This window comes from Myotis daubentonii, chromosome 14 (assembly GCF_963259705.1).
Source record: "Myotis daubentonii chromosome 14, mMyoDau2.1, whole genome shotgun sequence".
Taxonomy (NCBI): domain Eukaryota; kingdom Metazoa; phylum Chordata; class Mammalia; order Chiroptera; family Vespertilionidae; genus Myotis; species Myotis daubentonii.
In genome coordinates, this window is record NC_081853.1 from 49632026 (window position 1) to 49649201 (window position 17176).

Below are 17176 nucleotides of genomic sequence, written 5' to 3' on the forward strand. Positions count from 1 at the left end.
ACAGGAATTGGGATATAAATTTACTCTAGGTGAAATTAGAATAATAGAGCAATTTGGCCCTAGCTGGTTTGGCTCAGTGGATAGAGCGTTGGCCTGTGGACTGAAGGGTCCCAGGTTCGATTCTAGTCAAGGGCACATACCTGGGTTGCTGACTTGATACCCAGTTGGCGGCATGCAGGAGGCAGCCAATCAGTGATTCTCTCTCATCATTGATGTTTCTGTCTCTCTCTCCCTCTTCCTATCCTCTTTGAATTCAATAAAAATATATTAAAAAAAATAGGGCAATTTGGAAAGACTTTAAAACAAGTATCTTTAATAAGATAGATGAATTAATACTTTTCTTAAGAACAGAAAATTGTGGGGGGAAAATAGGCCAAAATAAAACTGGACTAGGTAGATGTGAAAAAGAACTAAGTAGAAATGCTACTAATGAAAGAAAAATTATGTAAAAATATAAGTAAAAATAAAACTGACATTAGTCCCAGTTCAAGAGAAAAGTAGGGAATTCTAAAAGAATACTAAATAATCCCACTCAAAACACACAGAGATAGAGATAAAGAAAAAAAAATTTTTCCCCCTAAGAGCAAGAGCCATGGGAAATAGATTAAAAGCTTTCAACACACATCTAATATGAGTGTTTAGGTAGCTTCATGAATGTTTAGGCACGTACAACTTCAGTCACTAACTTCAACTGTTGGCTTCAGTGAGAAAGAGCCAAATTAAATTCTTAGGACAATTTGATCAGAATTTGAACAATTAGAGATGGAGTTGAGATTGAATTTTATTGGGAGGAATATTTGAGAATTGATGCTGGTGGGACTTTCATGAACATAAGAAGCAATTGACAAGGACAAGTGGAGGGATGTAGCTGTCAGTGGGAACTAATTTTAATGTACTTGGCTTTTCTATGGGGCCAGAGTGTAAATTGTTTGGCAGCACCTTTTGAAATGTTTGGTCAACATGTTTTTCTCTACTGGGTATTAATTAGCTTTTGTGTTTTTCTCTTAAAATTTCCAATATACTCTTAAATTTGCAATTATTTCCTTGTGTGGGCAAGAGTGACTTCATTTCAAAATGAATTATGGAAGCTTAAAAAATTGAATTCGTATAAGCCTTTAACTTAAATAACATTCATTCAAAGCTTGTTGCGTTCCCAGGGGAGTAGACTTTATCAAGAGTATAAACTTGGATTGGATGATTCTCTAGAGCCAAACAGGCATAATAGTATATTTTAGTACTAATACTAAATTTTAGGATTTAGTATAAAGTCAGTTCTTGAATCCTACCCAAGGAGTACCAGTTAACATAAACACACAAAAAATGCCTTAAAAAACGTTTGCCCTATCTATTAGATGGTCTCTATTATAGGACCAGATGAAGAGTTAGTAAAGGCTCTAGTTAGTACCCATAACTCTACAGTACTGAGATGAAAAGTGTAAGCTCTTAAGCTTTTGCAGATATTTATATTTTTCCTTTTGTATATTTTATTTTTTAAAAAATTTATCTTTATTGTTGAAAGTATTACAGATGTTTCCCTGTTTTCCCCCATTGATCCCCTCCACTCTGCTGTAGATATTTATTTTCTGATGTAAGTTCTTTATTATATATCACATAATAGATAATACAACACACATTAGCTGCTAAATTAATGTTTCAAAGGATTTTTTAAAATGTATTTTGAAATAATCATAGATTCACAGGAGTTTACAAAAATTTTTTTAGGTAGGCCCTGTGTACCCTTCACCCAGTTTCTCCCAAAGGTAACACCTTGTAACACTGTGAAAACAAGGAAATTGACATTGGTAAATTATTGACATCCATAGAGCTTATTCAGATTTCACCAATTTTATATGTATCACTAAAGGCCTGGTGCATGGATTTGTGCACAGGTGGGGTCCCTCGGCCTGGCATGCACCCTCTCGGGACCCCTGGGGGGATGTCGGACTGCCGGTTTTGGCCCGATTCCCGCAGGCCGATGCTCTAACCAACTGACCTACTTGGCCAAGGCTTGGAGAAAACTTTTTTGAATATAAGTACAGATAAATGATTACTTAAAGTGTTATATGTCTTGGCCCTGGCTGGGTAGCTCATCTGGTTTGAGCATTGTCCCGATATACCAAGATTGCAGTTTTGATCCAGAGTCAGGGCACATATAAGAATTAACCAGTATTAACCAATGAATGCATGGATGAGTAGAACAAGAAATCAGTGTTTCTCTCACTCTCTCAAAAAAAAAATCAAAATAAAAAAAATCAAAGTTTTATGTGTCTTATCATCCCATAAATTTCCATGCTGTGTTTTTGAATGTATAAAAATGAATGGCACAGTATTTGTTTTATGCTAAAGCTTCTGTTCTTTATCATGTATTGTTCCAATTGGTATAGACCAGTGGTTCTCAACCTGTGGGTCGTGACCCCTTTGGCGGTCAAACGACTTTCACAGGGGTTGCCTAAGACCATCCTGTATAGAGGTATTTACACTACGATTCATAACAGTAGCAACATTACAGTTATGAGTAGCAACGAAAATAATTTTATGGTTGGGTCGCAACATGAGGAACTGTATTTAAAGGGCCAGAAGGTTGAGAACCACTGGTATAGACTCTTATACCAAATGACATGTTTTGTGCTGTGGTGCCTGTTGTATATATTATTTATATGCCAATAAGCAAGTTGTTTAAAGTTGGGCTTTGAGATCCTAAATAGTTCAACTCCTTTCCATTCCTGACCTTTCCCAGCAACTTATTATTTTGGGGGTGGAACGACGGTGGTAGTAGTGGTGCTGCAAGGCCATTATAGTGTTGTGCATGCTGTGTGGTGAGAACACTTTGCAACATGCCCTTATGATTTGTTTTTCATCATTTGTTTTATTTTTATACATCTGCTTGTTACACTGAATGAGACAGCTACTAGCCGGGATGATAGCAGAGCCTGCTTTTCTCTCTGAGTATACTATCTTTGCTTTGGATTCCTCCAAACAGCCTAAAACACAGGCTGACAGTGTGGTGAGTCCTTCCACCGCTTTCTGCATTCCCTTTGTGGGGAAGCTAAGTAATTCGGTAATTCTAGAAGCAAATCTCATGTTGCTTGTCACTGACCATCTCTCAAAGCATCTTCAGTACCCTGCTAACCCTGCTTTAAAAAATCATAGTAAATTGCTGAATTCTGATGGCTGGTGTGTTTTCTGGTAACACTTTAACAGCAACAAAATAACACTTTTCATTAATGTAATGAAGATTACCTTCACTTGGTCTAAACTCTTAAGTTTTCTTTCTAGGGAATGTTTGTTCATTGACTAAAAAAAGGTATGCATTGTTAGAAAACCCTGGTAGTAGGCCAAGAATATTTTGAAATGTGACTCACATTTTTAGGGGAAAAATGCATTTTGTATAAATCCATAATTAAATAACATTGAGTAGGTAGGTTGATTTTACAGTAACAAATAATTGCATCTTATTTTGGGAGAGGACAAGTTTTCTGTGTATTATTAAATATCTGAAAAGAAATAATGATCTCATTATTTTTCAACTGACTGAAGTCATATAATTTTGAATCTTGTATGTAATTTTGGGAAAGTGGACTTTTTTCTTCAGGTATCTAATTTCTTAATTTAGCAAATTAAAATTTAGAGGTATTTGCTCAGTAAGGTAGCTTTTAGTGTTAAATTGGACATTGAACTGGGATTGATTTTTTTTGTTTTTGTTTTTTTAAAGAATGAGTATTGGTTGAACTAATTTATTAGGCTGGTGATGAAATTGGAACATTTCTGTATTAATCCCTGCAGCCAGTAAAGACTTGGTCTGTATATAGCCACTAGCAATCCTAAAGTACATTCTAACCTTGGTTTTAGAAAAGAAAGCAGCTCAGAGTTCTGGTGATGCCTTCGCTTGGATCTCAGGGAAAGAGGCCTCTCCTTGGTTCTGGTTACAAATAACACCTCACTATTTTCAAAACTGGTTTGAGAGGGACACAGGAATCCCAGTTAAAGATAAATTACCGCCGAAACCGATTTGGCTCAGTGGATAGAGCATCAGCGTGCGGACTGAGAGGTCCCGGGTTTGATTCCGGTCAAGGGCACGTACCTGGGTTGCGGGCACATTCCCGGTGGGGGATGTGCAAGAGGCAGCTGATTGATGTTTCTCTCTCATCGATGTTTCTAACTCTCTCTATCTCTCTCCCTTCCTCTCTGTGAAAAATCAATAAAATATATTAAAAAAAAAAGATAAATTACCAACTTATCCTATATAATAAAAGGCTAATATGCAAATCGACCAAATGGCAGAATGACTGGTTGCTATGACATGCACTGCCCATCAGGGGGCAGATGCTCAACGCAGGAGCTGTGCCCTGGTGGTAGTGCGCTCACACAGGGGGAGCGCTGCTCAGCTAAAAGCCGGGCTCATGGCTGGCGAGTGTAGTGGCGGTGGCGGGAGCCTCTCCTGCCTCCATGGCAGTGCTAAGGATGTCTGACCGCCAGCTTAGGGGAGCAGGCCTAAGCCGTCAATCGGACATCCCCCGAGGGCTCCTGGACTGCGAGAGAGCAGGCCGGGCTGAGGGACACCCCTCCCCCACAGTACACAAATCTTGTGCACCAGGCCTCTAGTTTAAAAATAAAATGATACTGCAATAGAGACTTTTTTTTTTTTAAAAAAGAAGAACTTCTCCTAGGCCCACTTCCATCTATATATATAAAAGCCTAAGCATCCAAACAACTGAACGACCAAATGACCAGTCGACTGGTCGCTATGATATACACTGACCACTAGGGGCAGAGGCTCAACGCAGGAGTTGCCCCCTGGTGGTCAGTGCACTCCCACAGCCAACCTCCCGCAGCCCCTCCCCACAGCCAGCCAACCTCCCATGGCCCCTCCCCCTGCGGGCCAACTGCTCGCGTCCCCGATTGGCCCTGATTGGCCCCAATCGCTGGCCAGGCTGAGGGATCCCACCTGTGCACGAATTTGTGCACTGGGCCTTTAGTAAGTATATAAAAGTAATTTGTATGGAGTCCTAGCGTATCATGAAAGAAATGCTAAAAAATTTTAAATGAAGGCATTAGAAATAATTTAAGTAGATTAAAATTATAAAATTAAATATTTAAATTGAGTTTTGTTCAGATAAAAACTTATTTTTCCCCACATAACAAAGGGAAACTATAGCATAACCTATAGTAGAATAAACATTTAGAGAGGGCCTAATTCATTACATTAGGGAATCACCAGCTGCTGATTTTTCCTTAATTTAGTTTTTTTTTTGAAAAATATGTATCTTTACCTGTAATTCTAAAAATTACTGTATCCTTAGTGCTCAGCAACCAATAAATATTGAACAAAGATTGAACAAAACAATTGAACATAAATGTGGCAGGGAACCTGTGTGTGCTTTTAAATTAAATGCTCTTTAGAAGAGTTTTCCTGTACCTAGGAATTGCCTCCAAGGAGAGAGTATTGGTACTCTTGAGTATTGACTTGTATTGAGCTAGTTCTTTAGGCTTCTGTGTGGGAGAAGGCCTTCAGAAGTCTTCTTTCACTGAAGGAAATAATTGTATAGGATTTAACAAGCATTTACTGAGCCTGTACTACCAGTCCTCAAGATGTTAGGTCCTGGGACCAAGACGAAAATGCAAGGTTTTCTGCTCTCCAAGATTTTATAAGTTTATATGAAGATAAAAATATCAACATACTATACACAGGAATTAAGGCTTAATAGAAGAAAATACAGATGTAGGGAATGTGTTAGTCCTTCAGGCAAGTTAAATGAAACTTCATTAAAAAAGGGCATGTGTTGGACAGAAATAGAGAAGGCATTACACGTAGTGACAAAATCTCTAATTTTGCTTCTAAAGGTTCCTAATTTAAATTTCAGGGGAACGTAGGCCAATACTTCCCTTAGTTGTCTTGCATATATTTAGATACGTATATGGTATAACATATAAACTGAAATATTACACAGGGAGGAAAGGTTTTTAAATGTTATGCTGTGTTTGATAGGGTGATATTTCAAGCAATCGTAGAATAGCTTTTTTGTATGGATTACAATCATGTGTCAAGTAATTTACTTAAAATAGAATAGGGACTCTCTTGCCACTATTCCTTCTAACCTATATATCTTATGGAGTTCTTTCATTCCTTTCTGCATAATTTATTTACTTATTTATTTTTAATATATTTTATTGATTTTTTACAGAGAGGAAGGGGAGAGAGATAGAGAGTTAGAAACATCGATCAGCTGCCTCCTGCACATCTCCCACTGGGGATGTTCCCACAACCCAGGTACATGCCCTTGACCGGAATCGAACCTGGGACCTTTCAGTCCACAGGCCGACGCTCTATCCACTGAGCCAAACTGGTTTTGGCCCTTTCTGCATAATTTAATTATTGCTTTTCACTGTACTGATTGGCTGAGAGATTTGTTGATCCCTATAAAATGTTTTTTTATTTTATAGTTTGTAGTATATATTTAGGGCTAGAAACATTACTTATGATGTTACACAAATATATGCCATGTATACAACTTTTAATTCTTTGAAATGGCAGAGAACAGGAAGATAAAAGTTAATTACTGTGTTCCTCAAACCTTTCTCTCCTGTCTAACTTTAAGAAAATGTCTTTGACTAATAAAATTTGATAACTTTTTATATTAGAGGGAGAAGGTATTTACATTTTTATTAGGGAAAAATTTAAACATATTACAAAAGTGGAAATAGTAGCAATAGTGGTATAAGAATTCTTTTCCTCCTATAGTATCCATTACCAGTGTCAACAGTTAACTCATGCCCATCTTATTAGGATCCCTTCCCACTTCCCTAACCATACCACTACCACCCTTTCCATACATGCAGCTTACCCCCACCTCATCCTCACTGGATTGTTTGAAGCAAATTTCAGAACTACTATTGTATCTAAATATTTTGGTATATATTTCTAAAAGATAAAGACAAAATATAGACCCACTATACATTTATCATACCTAAAAATTAACAATTTCTTAATATCAAATACCTAATGAGAGCTCAAAAATTTGAGAACACTTTTGCAAAGCTGAGTGCCTTCACTTGTATTTTAGAATAAGTAAGGTCAGATATTTGACCTTTTCTTGGTCAGCTGTAGAATTGTAGGGGAAATGTGCTATTTAAAGACCAAGTTACTGAAACATACTGGTAGTGGCTAGTATTTGGTCAAATGCTTTTGTTAAAAAAATTGAGATTATTTTATCATGAGCTACTTCTAAAGCTGTAATTTCAGTTAGATACTTAGTGTATTATGAATGCAATATAAAATTTTGAATATCAAAGAATCTCATCCATTATCATAGAACCTATGCTACTATGATGTAATCAGCAGAATGTTGCTTAATTTGGAGCATTTGTCATAAGAATAGGATAAAATTAAAACTTTCACATGTGGAATAAGATTATTTTTAATTATACGTTTTTCTGAAAATTGTCACAACAATGTTATTTATACTATTGGCTTCGAACGAATGAGGCATTTGTATTTCTTGTTACCAAGATAATTTTCAGAGCTTAGCCCAAATATCTTTAATTTGAATATTCTTTTATTATAGGGAACTATTGATATTTTTCTTTTTCTGGATAGATTCCTGTTTGGATGAGTTTAGCTAATAGAAACCCTTATGTTAATTTTGTTGTGGGGGAAAAACTGGGGACATTATAATGGGAAAGGTATGTGATTAGCTTGAAATAAGTTTTGCTACATACTAATCTTTGCTATTTAGTTATATATATTGCAGCAAAATGAATTTTCTAAAATACTTACCATACTAGTTTTGCCTTGCATGACGACATTCTAATAAATGAACAATTACTAATTTTGTTTGATAAATGTATCTAATAGGGCTTGGTACTTGGCCTTTGTTTTTAACAGTTTTAAAATTTTAGTCTTTTTTTCCTTTTCTTTAAAATATCTCTTTGTTCTTTTTAGAATATATCTCACCAAGCCACAAAATCTCCGGACAGTATTAATGGAAGTGAACTGATGACTCCTCAGGTATGTTATTCATTTTATTTAAAAAAATGGCAAGTCCTTTCAGAGTGTTGGTCAATCTATAATAGTAGCATTTGACTTTACATTGGAACAGTGATGTCCAAACATTTGATACAGTAAGTATGGTAAATCTAGGTTTGTTGATGATTTCTTGGAAAAAACTGTGATTTTTATATATACACCAGTCATGTAAGATTCTATTATTACTCATTTAAAAAATTAATGGTGGTAAAGAGAAAATGTTTTGAAAAAAGAAATACGACTTTATAGTTGTAAAGAAAATAGAGAAAGTCATATTGAAAGACGTTACGTTAAATAATTTGAAAGGGGTTTATGAAAGAAATGAAATTTATTTTAAAGTTTGCTCTTAAATGTGCTAATGCAGAGAATATAGGTTATCTTTGATACTCAAAAGTTATTTGTGATTGGGGCTAAGTGACATTCTTTTGACTCCTTCCAAAAAAGAAAGAAAAAATTCATGAAAAATATGATGATGGCAGTGTCTGAAGTGAACATTTGTTTACTTTGGCTTTAGTGATGATTATTATCATTAACCTGGCTGTTTTCAGCAGTCTCTTTTGTAGGGAAATAACATTTCTAATTTTGTGAACCTGGAGCATGAATGTATACAAATTATGACCTAAATGATTTATGAACTAAATTATGTAGACTAAACATCCTAAAGTATTGTCTAGCAAATGTATAAATTACAGTTTCCCAAACTCCATGAAAAGGTCACCTGTGATCTGAGATCCTTTGGGGGAGGCTGATAAGGCTCTGGCCATAATCCGAGTCCCTGGGCCTGTTGACTCGGGCCTTGAGCAGCATCCCCAAAAAATCCCAAGTCTTCTACAAATACATCATTTTCTATAGGTGCCATGAGGTAAGGGTAAAAATTGAGAGGCACCAAATCTAAATGGTACTGGACAGATCCAATGATCTTTAAGGAATATTATTATTATTATTTTTTATTGCTTAAAGTATTACAAAGGGTATTACATATGTGTCCATTTCCCCCCCCCCCCGCCCTAGAGGAATATTATTAAAGAATATTTTTTGGAATACTTTTTCCCTTCTCTTATAGAATAGTTTAAAAAGACTGAATATAGTTACAAATGCAAAAAATAAAATGAAAGATAACTATTTGAGAGAGACTTAAGTTTTAATTAAGTTAAATAATAAACATGGGTGATATTCAGGAAGTAAGGCTCACTAAAGGCTTTGAACTTCCTTAAAAAACAACAAATATTTTCCTAAAAAAAAAAAAGATAGCATTTACTGAGTATTTACTCTGTTGTCAGGCATTATTAACCATTTTATATATATGATCTCATTTAATTCTCATAACAAGGAGATGTTTTCACTTAGAGTCTGTTTACCTTTAAACAGATTTCTGACAAATTGGGTATTGGTTGTTAGCAAATTAGTAACAGTGTATGTTGATGAAGGGGTAGAATGCTTATTATGGTTGGGCATCTTGACAGCCGCAGGAAATCAGAGTTTATACCAAGCTAGAAGAGATGGTAAAAGCAAGCCCAGGAGTTCATAAGGCATAGCTGTGTATGACCCTCTTAAAACTGGGTTGGACATCTTGTGTAAATTAATAATTTTGGCACACAATATAATAATTGTGGCATGAACATCATTTTAATGGTTTACTCATTGTCCTTATTTAAAAAGGCAGAAAAGTGTGTATTTTAGAAAAATTTCTATTAAATACTATTAAATTTTAAATGGTTTAATGCAGTTCATAATACTCAGCTAATGAAATTGATTCATTTATCTTCAAAAGAGAATGCAGAGAGCTGACCTTTTACTTCAAACAGACTTATAAAACTCAGATCTTTGAAAATAATTAGTACATGCCACCACACAATAGAGAAAAATACATTTTTTCAAAACAGTAGGTAATATTTGAGCATTTTTCTGAGAAGCTATAAAATGGTTTTATTGAATCATAGTGTTAGTATTTTAGCAGTTTAGGAGGAATCTAGGATTTAGTATTACTTATTGTATAGATGAGAAATCAGGCATGAAAGTTTAAATTATTTGCCCAACGACCAGTGGCTGGTTACTGATAGTACTATGGAATTATCATTGCTGGACACAAAACATCACTCTAGCTGTTTTTTTACCATGTATTGCCTCATTTGAATTTGTATGCTATTAAAACAGAATGAGAACTGAATTGATTAAATTCAGTAGAGCAAAATACAGGGATTTAAATGGCAGTTCTCATATGTTATTTTTTTTAATTATTGGGAAAATTATTTTATATTTAAAAATTCATGTGTGAATTTTTAAATATAAAATAAATTACAGTAGTAACGTTGCATTTTAAATTTTTGTTGCTATTTTTGAGTACTGCCCTTTTATTTTTCAATAGTTTATTATGAAAATTTTCAAATATATATGAGTTGGAAGAACTTTAAAGTGAATAACTATATACCCTCCACCTAGATTCTTTTTTCTTTTTTTGTTTTGTTCCTCCACCTAGATTTTATCACTGATACTTCACTGTACTTATTTTATCACAAACCTACCTATGTATACATGCCTCTATCTGTCTCTCAATATTTACTTTTTGTTTTTTGTTTTTAAGAGGTGGAATGCTGTTTATTTATTTATTTGTAGTTGGTATATATTTCAGGTGTATAATACAGTGATTCAACATTTATATATTTTATAATGTGATCACCACACTAAGTCTAATAACATCTGTCCCAGTGCAGACTTACCACAATACTATTTTATTTTTTTTTATTTTTATTTTTTTTAAAATATATTTTATTGATTTTTTACAGAGAGGAAGGGAGAGGGATAGAGAGTTAGAAACATCGATGAGAGAGAAACATCGACCAGCCGCCTCCTGCACACCTCCCACTGGGGATGTGCCCGCAACCGAGGTACATGCCCTTGACCGGAATCGAACCTGGGACCTTTCAGTCCGCAGGCAGACGCTCTATCCACTGAGCCAAACCGGTTTCGGCACTATTTTATTTTTTAAATTTATTTTTAGTAAGAGAAAATGACCAAATGTAATACATACATATGGTTGAGAATCCATGTACATGAGAGAGCCCGAGACCTCACATCAGGTTCAGAGATAGAAAGGAAACATGGTCTTATAAGACATCCTGAGCTAGGAATGAGGTAGGCGGCTCTGGAGGGCTTCAAAGGGTCATTGCAGGTTGAGAAGAAGAGAAGATGCTTAGTAAACAGGAGTTTGTCCTGCCCTATGGATAGGTCAAAAGAGGTTATCTGATAATCTCTTATGGGCAAGACCCCTAATTAAAGTTCTTCTAGGTCAGTGGTCGGCAAACGCATTCGTCAACAGAGCCAAATATAAGCAGTACAACGATTGAAATTTCTTTTGAGAGCCAAATTTTTTAAACTTAAACTATATAGGTAGGTACATTGTTATTAACTTAATTAGGGTACTCCTAAGCTGGCCTTTGCTAAAAACATCCTCAATCTGATTGAGGTAAGTTCGCTGAGGTCGACCCCTTCCACCTCTCCCATCCACACTCGTCTTCTATACTTGTTTCAGATAGACCAGTGTGGATGGGAGAGTTGGAAGGGGTCGACCTCAGCGAACGTACCTCAGTACCTCAAAGCAATGTACCTCCCCTGTGCTGTGTATCCCGTGGCCCGCCTGCACCACGTCTGTCTCCCGTCGCCCAACCGACTGACACCCCTCACTTCTTCTAACGCCACTTCTTCAAAATAGACTCGCCCAGGCCGAAAACTGACTTCTGCTCATGGGCCACGAAGTTTCAATCACACTGTACGTGTGCACCCGCACGTGGTATTTTGTGGAAGAGCCACACTCGGGAGGCCAAAGAGCTGCATGTGGCTCGCGAGCCGAGGTTTGCCGACCACTGTTCTAGGTAGTCAAGGGAGAGGCAGAATTTTCTCTTGTGCTGCTGTTAAAGTTGCCTTTAGCTCAAAACATTCGGCATACCCCAGAGGCACAGAGGCACATCTTGGGGTGACTCATTCTGAATCCCCATAGTTCCCTCTTCTGAAACTTCCCTGGAGTTGGGTTGGTAAATTGTTATATATCTCATTAAACCAGTCTCAGTCTTGAGAAAAGTTCAGTTCACTTAAACTGTTGTGTACAATATATTGACTATATTCCCCTTCACCTTTTTCACCCATCTTCCCACCCTCTCCCTTATTGCAACCATCAGGCTGGTGACAGTGTGACAGGGGCAGATTGTAGGTAAGAGATTTGAGACAAGAGAACAGAAGGCTTCCTTCTTTTTTACAGATGTGCAGACTGAAAGGCAGTGACTTAGTGAAGGTCATTCCACTGCTCGGTGACAGACCTGGGACCTACACCCCAGTCCTCTGATTCCAGGTCCAGCACTTTTTCAGAAATAACCAGGTGTCTCTTATTTTTCAGAAAACAATGCATTATGTTAAATGTCAGGGATTTTAATTGAATATGTTAGAGCTTTTAATAGGTTATTGCTGGTGATAGGGAATAATAGAAGTCTAAAGATGTATTTTTAACCCACATATTCTGTGGTTTTTGGTTACAGTCAGGTGACACACAGACTTTTGCACAGAAACTCCAGCTCCGGGTGTCTTCCATGGAGTCTTTGTTTCGAAGTCCAATAAAGGAATCTCTATTCCGATCTTCTTCAAAAGAGTCTTTGGTACGAACATCTTCCAGAGAATCCCTGAATCGACTTGACCTGGACCTCTCTGCTGCCACTGTTGATCCACCCTCTGATATGGAGAGCGAGACTGAAGATTCGCTAGGGAATTTGGACAGCCTCAACAAAGAACAGTTGATTCAGTGGTTGCGAAGAATGGAACGAAGGTTGAATAGCTACAAAGGGAAATGTTCTGAGGTAGGAGCATGCCTTTTCTGCCTAAAGGAAAATTTCTTCCCTTTGTTCTCTAATTCATGTTACTGTGTGGCTTTTATACCTGTGGTTGGCAAAACTCTCAATTCCTTAGATAGGCTGGCTACTAATGATGGGTACTCTCTGGCAATATCTCGTTAAAGACTTTCAGTGTTTCAGGTCTTTTGTGGCAAGACTCTTAGTAAAGTTTTGGAGCTTATTGTCTGTAGCCTTCTAGTTCTCACACTCTGCCTTTCTGCTTGGACACCCAGTGCAGGGTTCATCACCTTGCCTCCTCACATCCTCTCCCTTGTTCATCTAAGTGCTGTGGCTTCCACATGACCTCTTCTGCTAATCAGATTTTCATTATTACAGACCCCAATTATGTTTTAAGTAGTTTGATTTTCTGACACATTTGTTTCCCTTTCATTGTACCTACATTTAAATTTTGCCTCAAATGACTCTTTTAACTTTTATCCCTCTGAGGATGACACTCTCTGGTCTAAGTGAGGAAGTAGTGCTGCCCATCTCTTTTTTCAGCATCTTCCCTTCAGGTTGAATTTTATTAGTTCTCCCCATCTTGTGCAGTTGAAACGATCTTTCCTAAGGAAAACCTTTCTACAGCAAGTTGCCTATGGCTTATTATATATATTTTTTTACAATGCCTAACAGTTTGTCTTAGCAGTTTGTAAATCAGCATTATAGTTAATTTTAACTAATCCTATCTAATAAAAGAGAAACATGGTAATTGGCGTACGACCGATACCCTTTTCATTGGCTAATCAGCAAGTTATGCAAATTAACTGTCAGCCAAGATGGCGGCAGGCAGCCAGGCAGCTTGAAACTAACATGAGGCTTGATTGCCTCAGTGACAGAGAATCGTTGGTTTCCAACGTTCCCCGCCTGCGGCTGCAGGCCTCTGAGCGGGCAGTTTAAGAAACATTGTAACAAATACACCCAACTTCAGCCAGCAGATTCGCAACATTGTAAGCAAAGGCCAGAAACCTACTTTCAGCCGGAGGCCTAAGAGCTGGAGCCAAGCCTCAAGCTAAAGCTGGCCCAGAATTAAAAAAAAAAAAAAAAAAAAAAAAAAGGAAAAAAGGAGCGTTTGGGAGTTCAGTCACCCCCAGCCTGAAAACAGCCCTCAGCCCCTCACCCAGACTGGCCAGGCACCCCAGTGGGGACCCCCACCCTGATCCAGGACACCCTTCAGGGCAAACCAGCCGGCCCCACCCGTGCACCAGGCCTCTACCCTATATAGTAAAAGGGTAATATGCCTCCCAGAACCGGGATCAGCGGAGCCGTGAGGCCTCCCGGCACTGGAATCAGCATGACAGGGGGCAGCACCCAAACCCCCTGATCGCCCTGCGGCTCTGTGTGTGACAGGGGGCGGGGCCACAACCTCCCCATCCACCCTGCTCTGTGCCTGATAGGGGGGAGCTCCCCCCCCCCCAAGGGCCCTGCTCTGTGTGTGACGGGGTAGAGCCATAACCTCCCCCTCGGCCCTGCCCTGAGTGTGAGAGTGGCGGCGCCCCAACCCCCTGATCCGCCCTGCTCTGTGGGTGATAGAGGGCAGCACCCCAACCCCCTGATGGGCCCTGCTCTGTGCGTGACAGGGTACAGAGCCCCAACCCCCTGATGGGCCCTGCTCTGTGTGTGACAGGGGGTTGCTCCACAACCTCCCCATCGACCCTGCCTTGAGTGTGACAGGGGGCAGCGCCCCAACTCCCCAATCAGCCCTGCTCTGAGCCCGACCAGGGGCTGCACCTAGGGATTGGGCCTGCCCTCTGCCACCCGGGAGCAAGCCTAAGCCAGCAGGTCGTTATCTCCTGAGGGGTCCCAGACTGCTAGAGGGCACAGGCCAGGCTGAGGGACCCCCCCTCCTCCCCCCCGAGTGCACAAATTTTTGTGCACCGGGCCTCTAGTGAATAATAATATTCAAATTAGTATGTAAAGTTAGCCATAACTTCTATTTCCAATTATGGCTACAATATGGATAGTTTTAACCTGCAGCCAAAAAGAACAAAAACCCCTAGATGAAATATATAAAGTATTTTTTTTTAAACTATAGAATGCTGGCAAACTAGAAAGGAATTATTAGGCTAAAAGCTAGAGGCTGGCTGGAACCCAGAGATGTAAACAGGGCAGGAAAGCCATGTATCTCAGGAGGCACTTGTGAAATCAGGCAACTTTGTCCTTTAAAATTTATTTTTTATTTCTATCAAAGTTAATAATGGTATTTATTTTTATCTAAATTTATGTTATTTTCACTAGCTTAGTTATGGCTTTTAAGTTTGAAGCTGGGGCAACAGTAAAATTAATATTTAAGTGTGTAAGACACTATGCATTTGATATTTATGGTGCCATTTAATTTTGCATCATCTCTGTGAAGTAGATATCAATTAACTCTCATTTGTAGAATAGGGGTTAGAGACTCATAGAGACTTAATCTTAGACATTAAGTAACTTGCTTACTGTCACATAGGTAGCAGTTGACAGAGTCCTATTTGATTCTATGTCTTTCTGTTGTTCTGATATTTGTGCTACTGCAGAGTTATGCAACTCATTAGGGAAAAGAGCCTATAGACTTTGTCTTTACCTTTTCTACCCTATCTGGTCTTAAGGTAATAAGAAAGGGAGGGTCCTCGTCTTAGATAGAATTTTGTGTGTTCTTTTGTGTTCATAATCTCTGTAGCCAATGCACTTTCCATTGCTATCTGCCTCTTCACTCAAGATTTCAGTAGAGGCATGTAGGGGCACAGAGTAGCCTTCCAAGGAAAATGGCAAGGTTCAGAATAGGGGAGTTCTTCCTCCTAAAGCTGCAGCCTATTTCTTCACAGGCCACTAGCACTTCTAAAGTAAGGTCTAAATTGAGGCCATGTGCTTAGCTTTCAGATGAGTAGCGCTATATAGTTTACAGCAAGCATGTGAAACTCAAAGGCTAACACAGGCCAAATAAATGAGGCATACAGCCTGTGGGTTGTGAGTTTGACATGCTTGGTTTACAGGTTTAAAAGATTTATCAATATATAATTTCACCAAGTTGTGCTAGAATGTTTACTAGTAAATATCCTAGTTAGATTACGTGGTTAAACATTTCTTTAGGAACCAGTTTTCAACTGTTGGTTATGAGTTCTTTTCATCAGATTTTTACACAGCCATAGTCACAGGTCCTATAACCAAAAGGAAATTTTAGAGATCAATTACATAGTCAAGCAAAAAATCACCTGGAGAGCTTGTTAAAACACACATTCCTGTGTTTCCCTGCTCTTCCTCCCCCAATTCCTGTTCAGTTAGTTTGGGGTGTGGCCCAAGAATTTCATTTTCTAGCAAGCTCCCAGGTGTGCTGTTGCTGATGGTACTGGTCAATGATTATTGTTTGAGCTGTCTTCTGCCTTTAGGCGAGTTGGCTCTAATTCCTACCTATGAATTAGGTCCTGATACTTAAAGAAGTACACGTCTAAGGTTAAATCAAAAGGAGATTTAATACCTTTTTTTATAGAGTTGAGTTCTCCTTTTATTTTTTAGAACTATATTTCCTATTTTATTTAGTTTGGCTGTATATGCATCTAACTAGGTTGAATTGTTATATAAAAGAATTCTTATGATTTATTTTTTTGACTTTCATAACAAGATGCTTTAGTGGAGTTTAGAATAATTAATTGCATTTATTTAGGAATGACATGTTATTGATGACTTTTTCTTTATTTTAGCTTGTAACAGCTTATCAGACTGTTCAGAGAGAGAAGAAAAAGCTACAAGTAAGTGATTTGTTGGCTATGATATTGATTCATACATAATGTTAAAATTAGAAAGAATCTCATAGTAAAATAGTTCTATCCTCACTTGTAATAATCATATGATTATTACATTTAGTAAAGCAGTAATCTGCTTTACTATTACTGGAGATTTGATAAAGAGAAAAAGAGAGGTATCCCAGAGATTTTAAATGGTAGGGATGGGTGTCTTTCAGTTTCTGATCCCTAAAGTGCTTAAGAGGTTTCGTTTTAAGGCATGTTTTGCTCTTTTAGACATGTTTCCTAATGTCTTAGTTTGCAGGTTGCATCTTTTAAAATTTTTATTTTAGATATGTTCTTATTGATTTTAGAGTGAGAGGAAAGGAGACGGGGAGAGAAAAACATAGATTGGCTGCCTCCTACATGCCCCCTACTAGGAATCATGTGCCCTGACCGGGAATTGAACTGTGATCTCCTAGTTCATAGATTGATGCTCAACCACTGAGCCACACTGGCCAGGCTTTTAGTTTTTTAAGAATATTTTCTTAAACGTGAGTTTTATCGAAGTGGTGGCGGTGGGG

At 38.0% G+C, this 17176-nt stretch overlaps 1 protein-coding gene across 9 annotated transcripts in view; it reads left to right on the forward strand.

Annotated features, from left to right (window-relative positions):
- GOLGA4 (golgin A4) overlaps positions 1-17176 on the forward strand; it is a 90989-nt gene that overhangs the window by 12248 nt on the left and 61565 nt on the right. For 4 of the 9 annotated variants that reach the window (XR_009448581.1, XM_059664243.1, XM_059664244.1 and 1 more), the window contains exons 3-6: positions 2906-3004; positions 7940-8005; positions 12550-12864; positions 16572-16619. Coding sequence is in view for 8 of the 9 variants with exons in the window: in XM_059664243.1 (XP_059520226.1) it covers positions 2906-3004; positions 7940-8005; positions 12550-12864; positions 16572-16619 (528 nt within the window). In the remaining variant the exon portion in view is untranslated. Of the gene's footprint in view, positions 1-2905; positions 3005-7939; positions 8006-12271; positions 12393-12549; positions 12865-16571; positions 16620-17176 lie in introns of those variants that run through there. The other 5 variants (XM_059664246.1, XM_059664247.1, XM_059664248.1 and 2 more) reach the window with 4 other exon arrangements.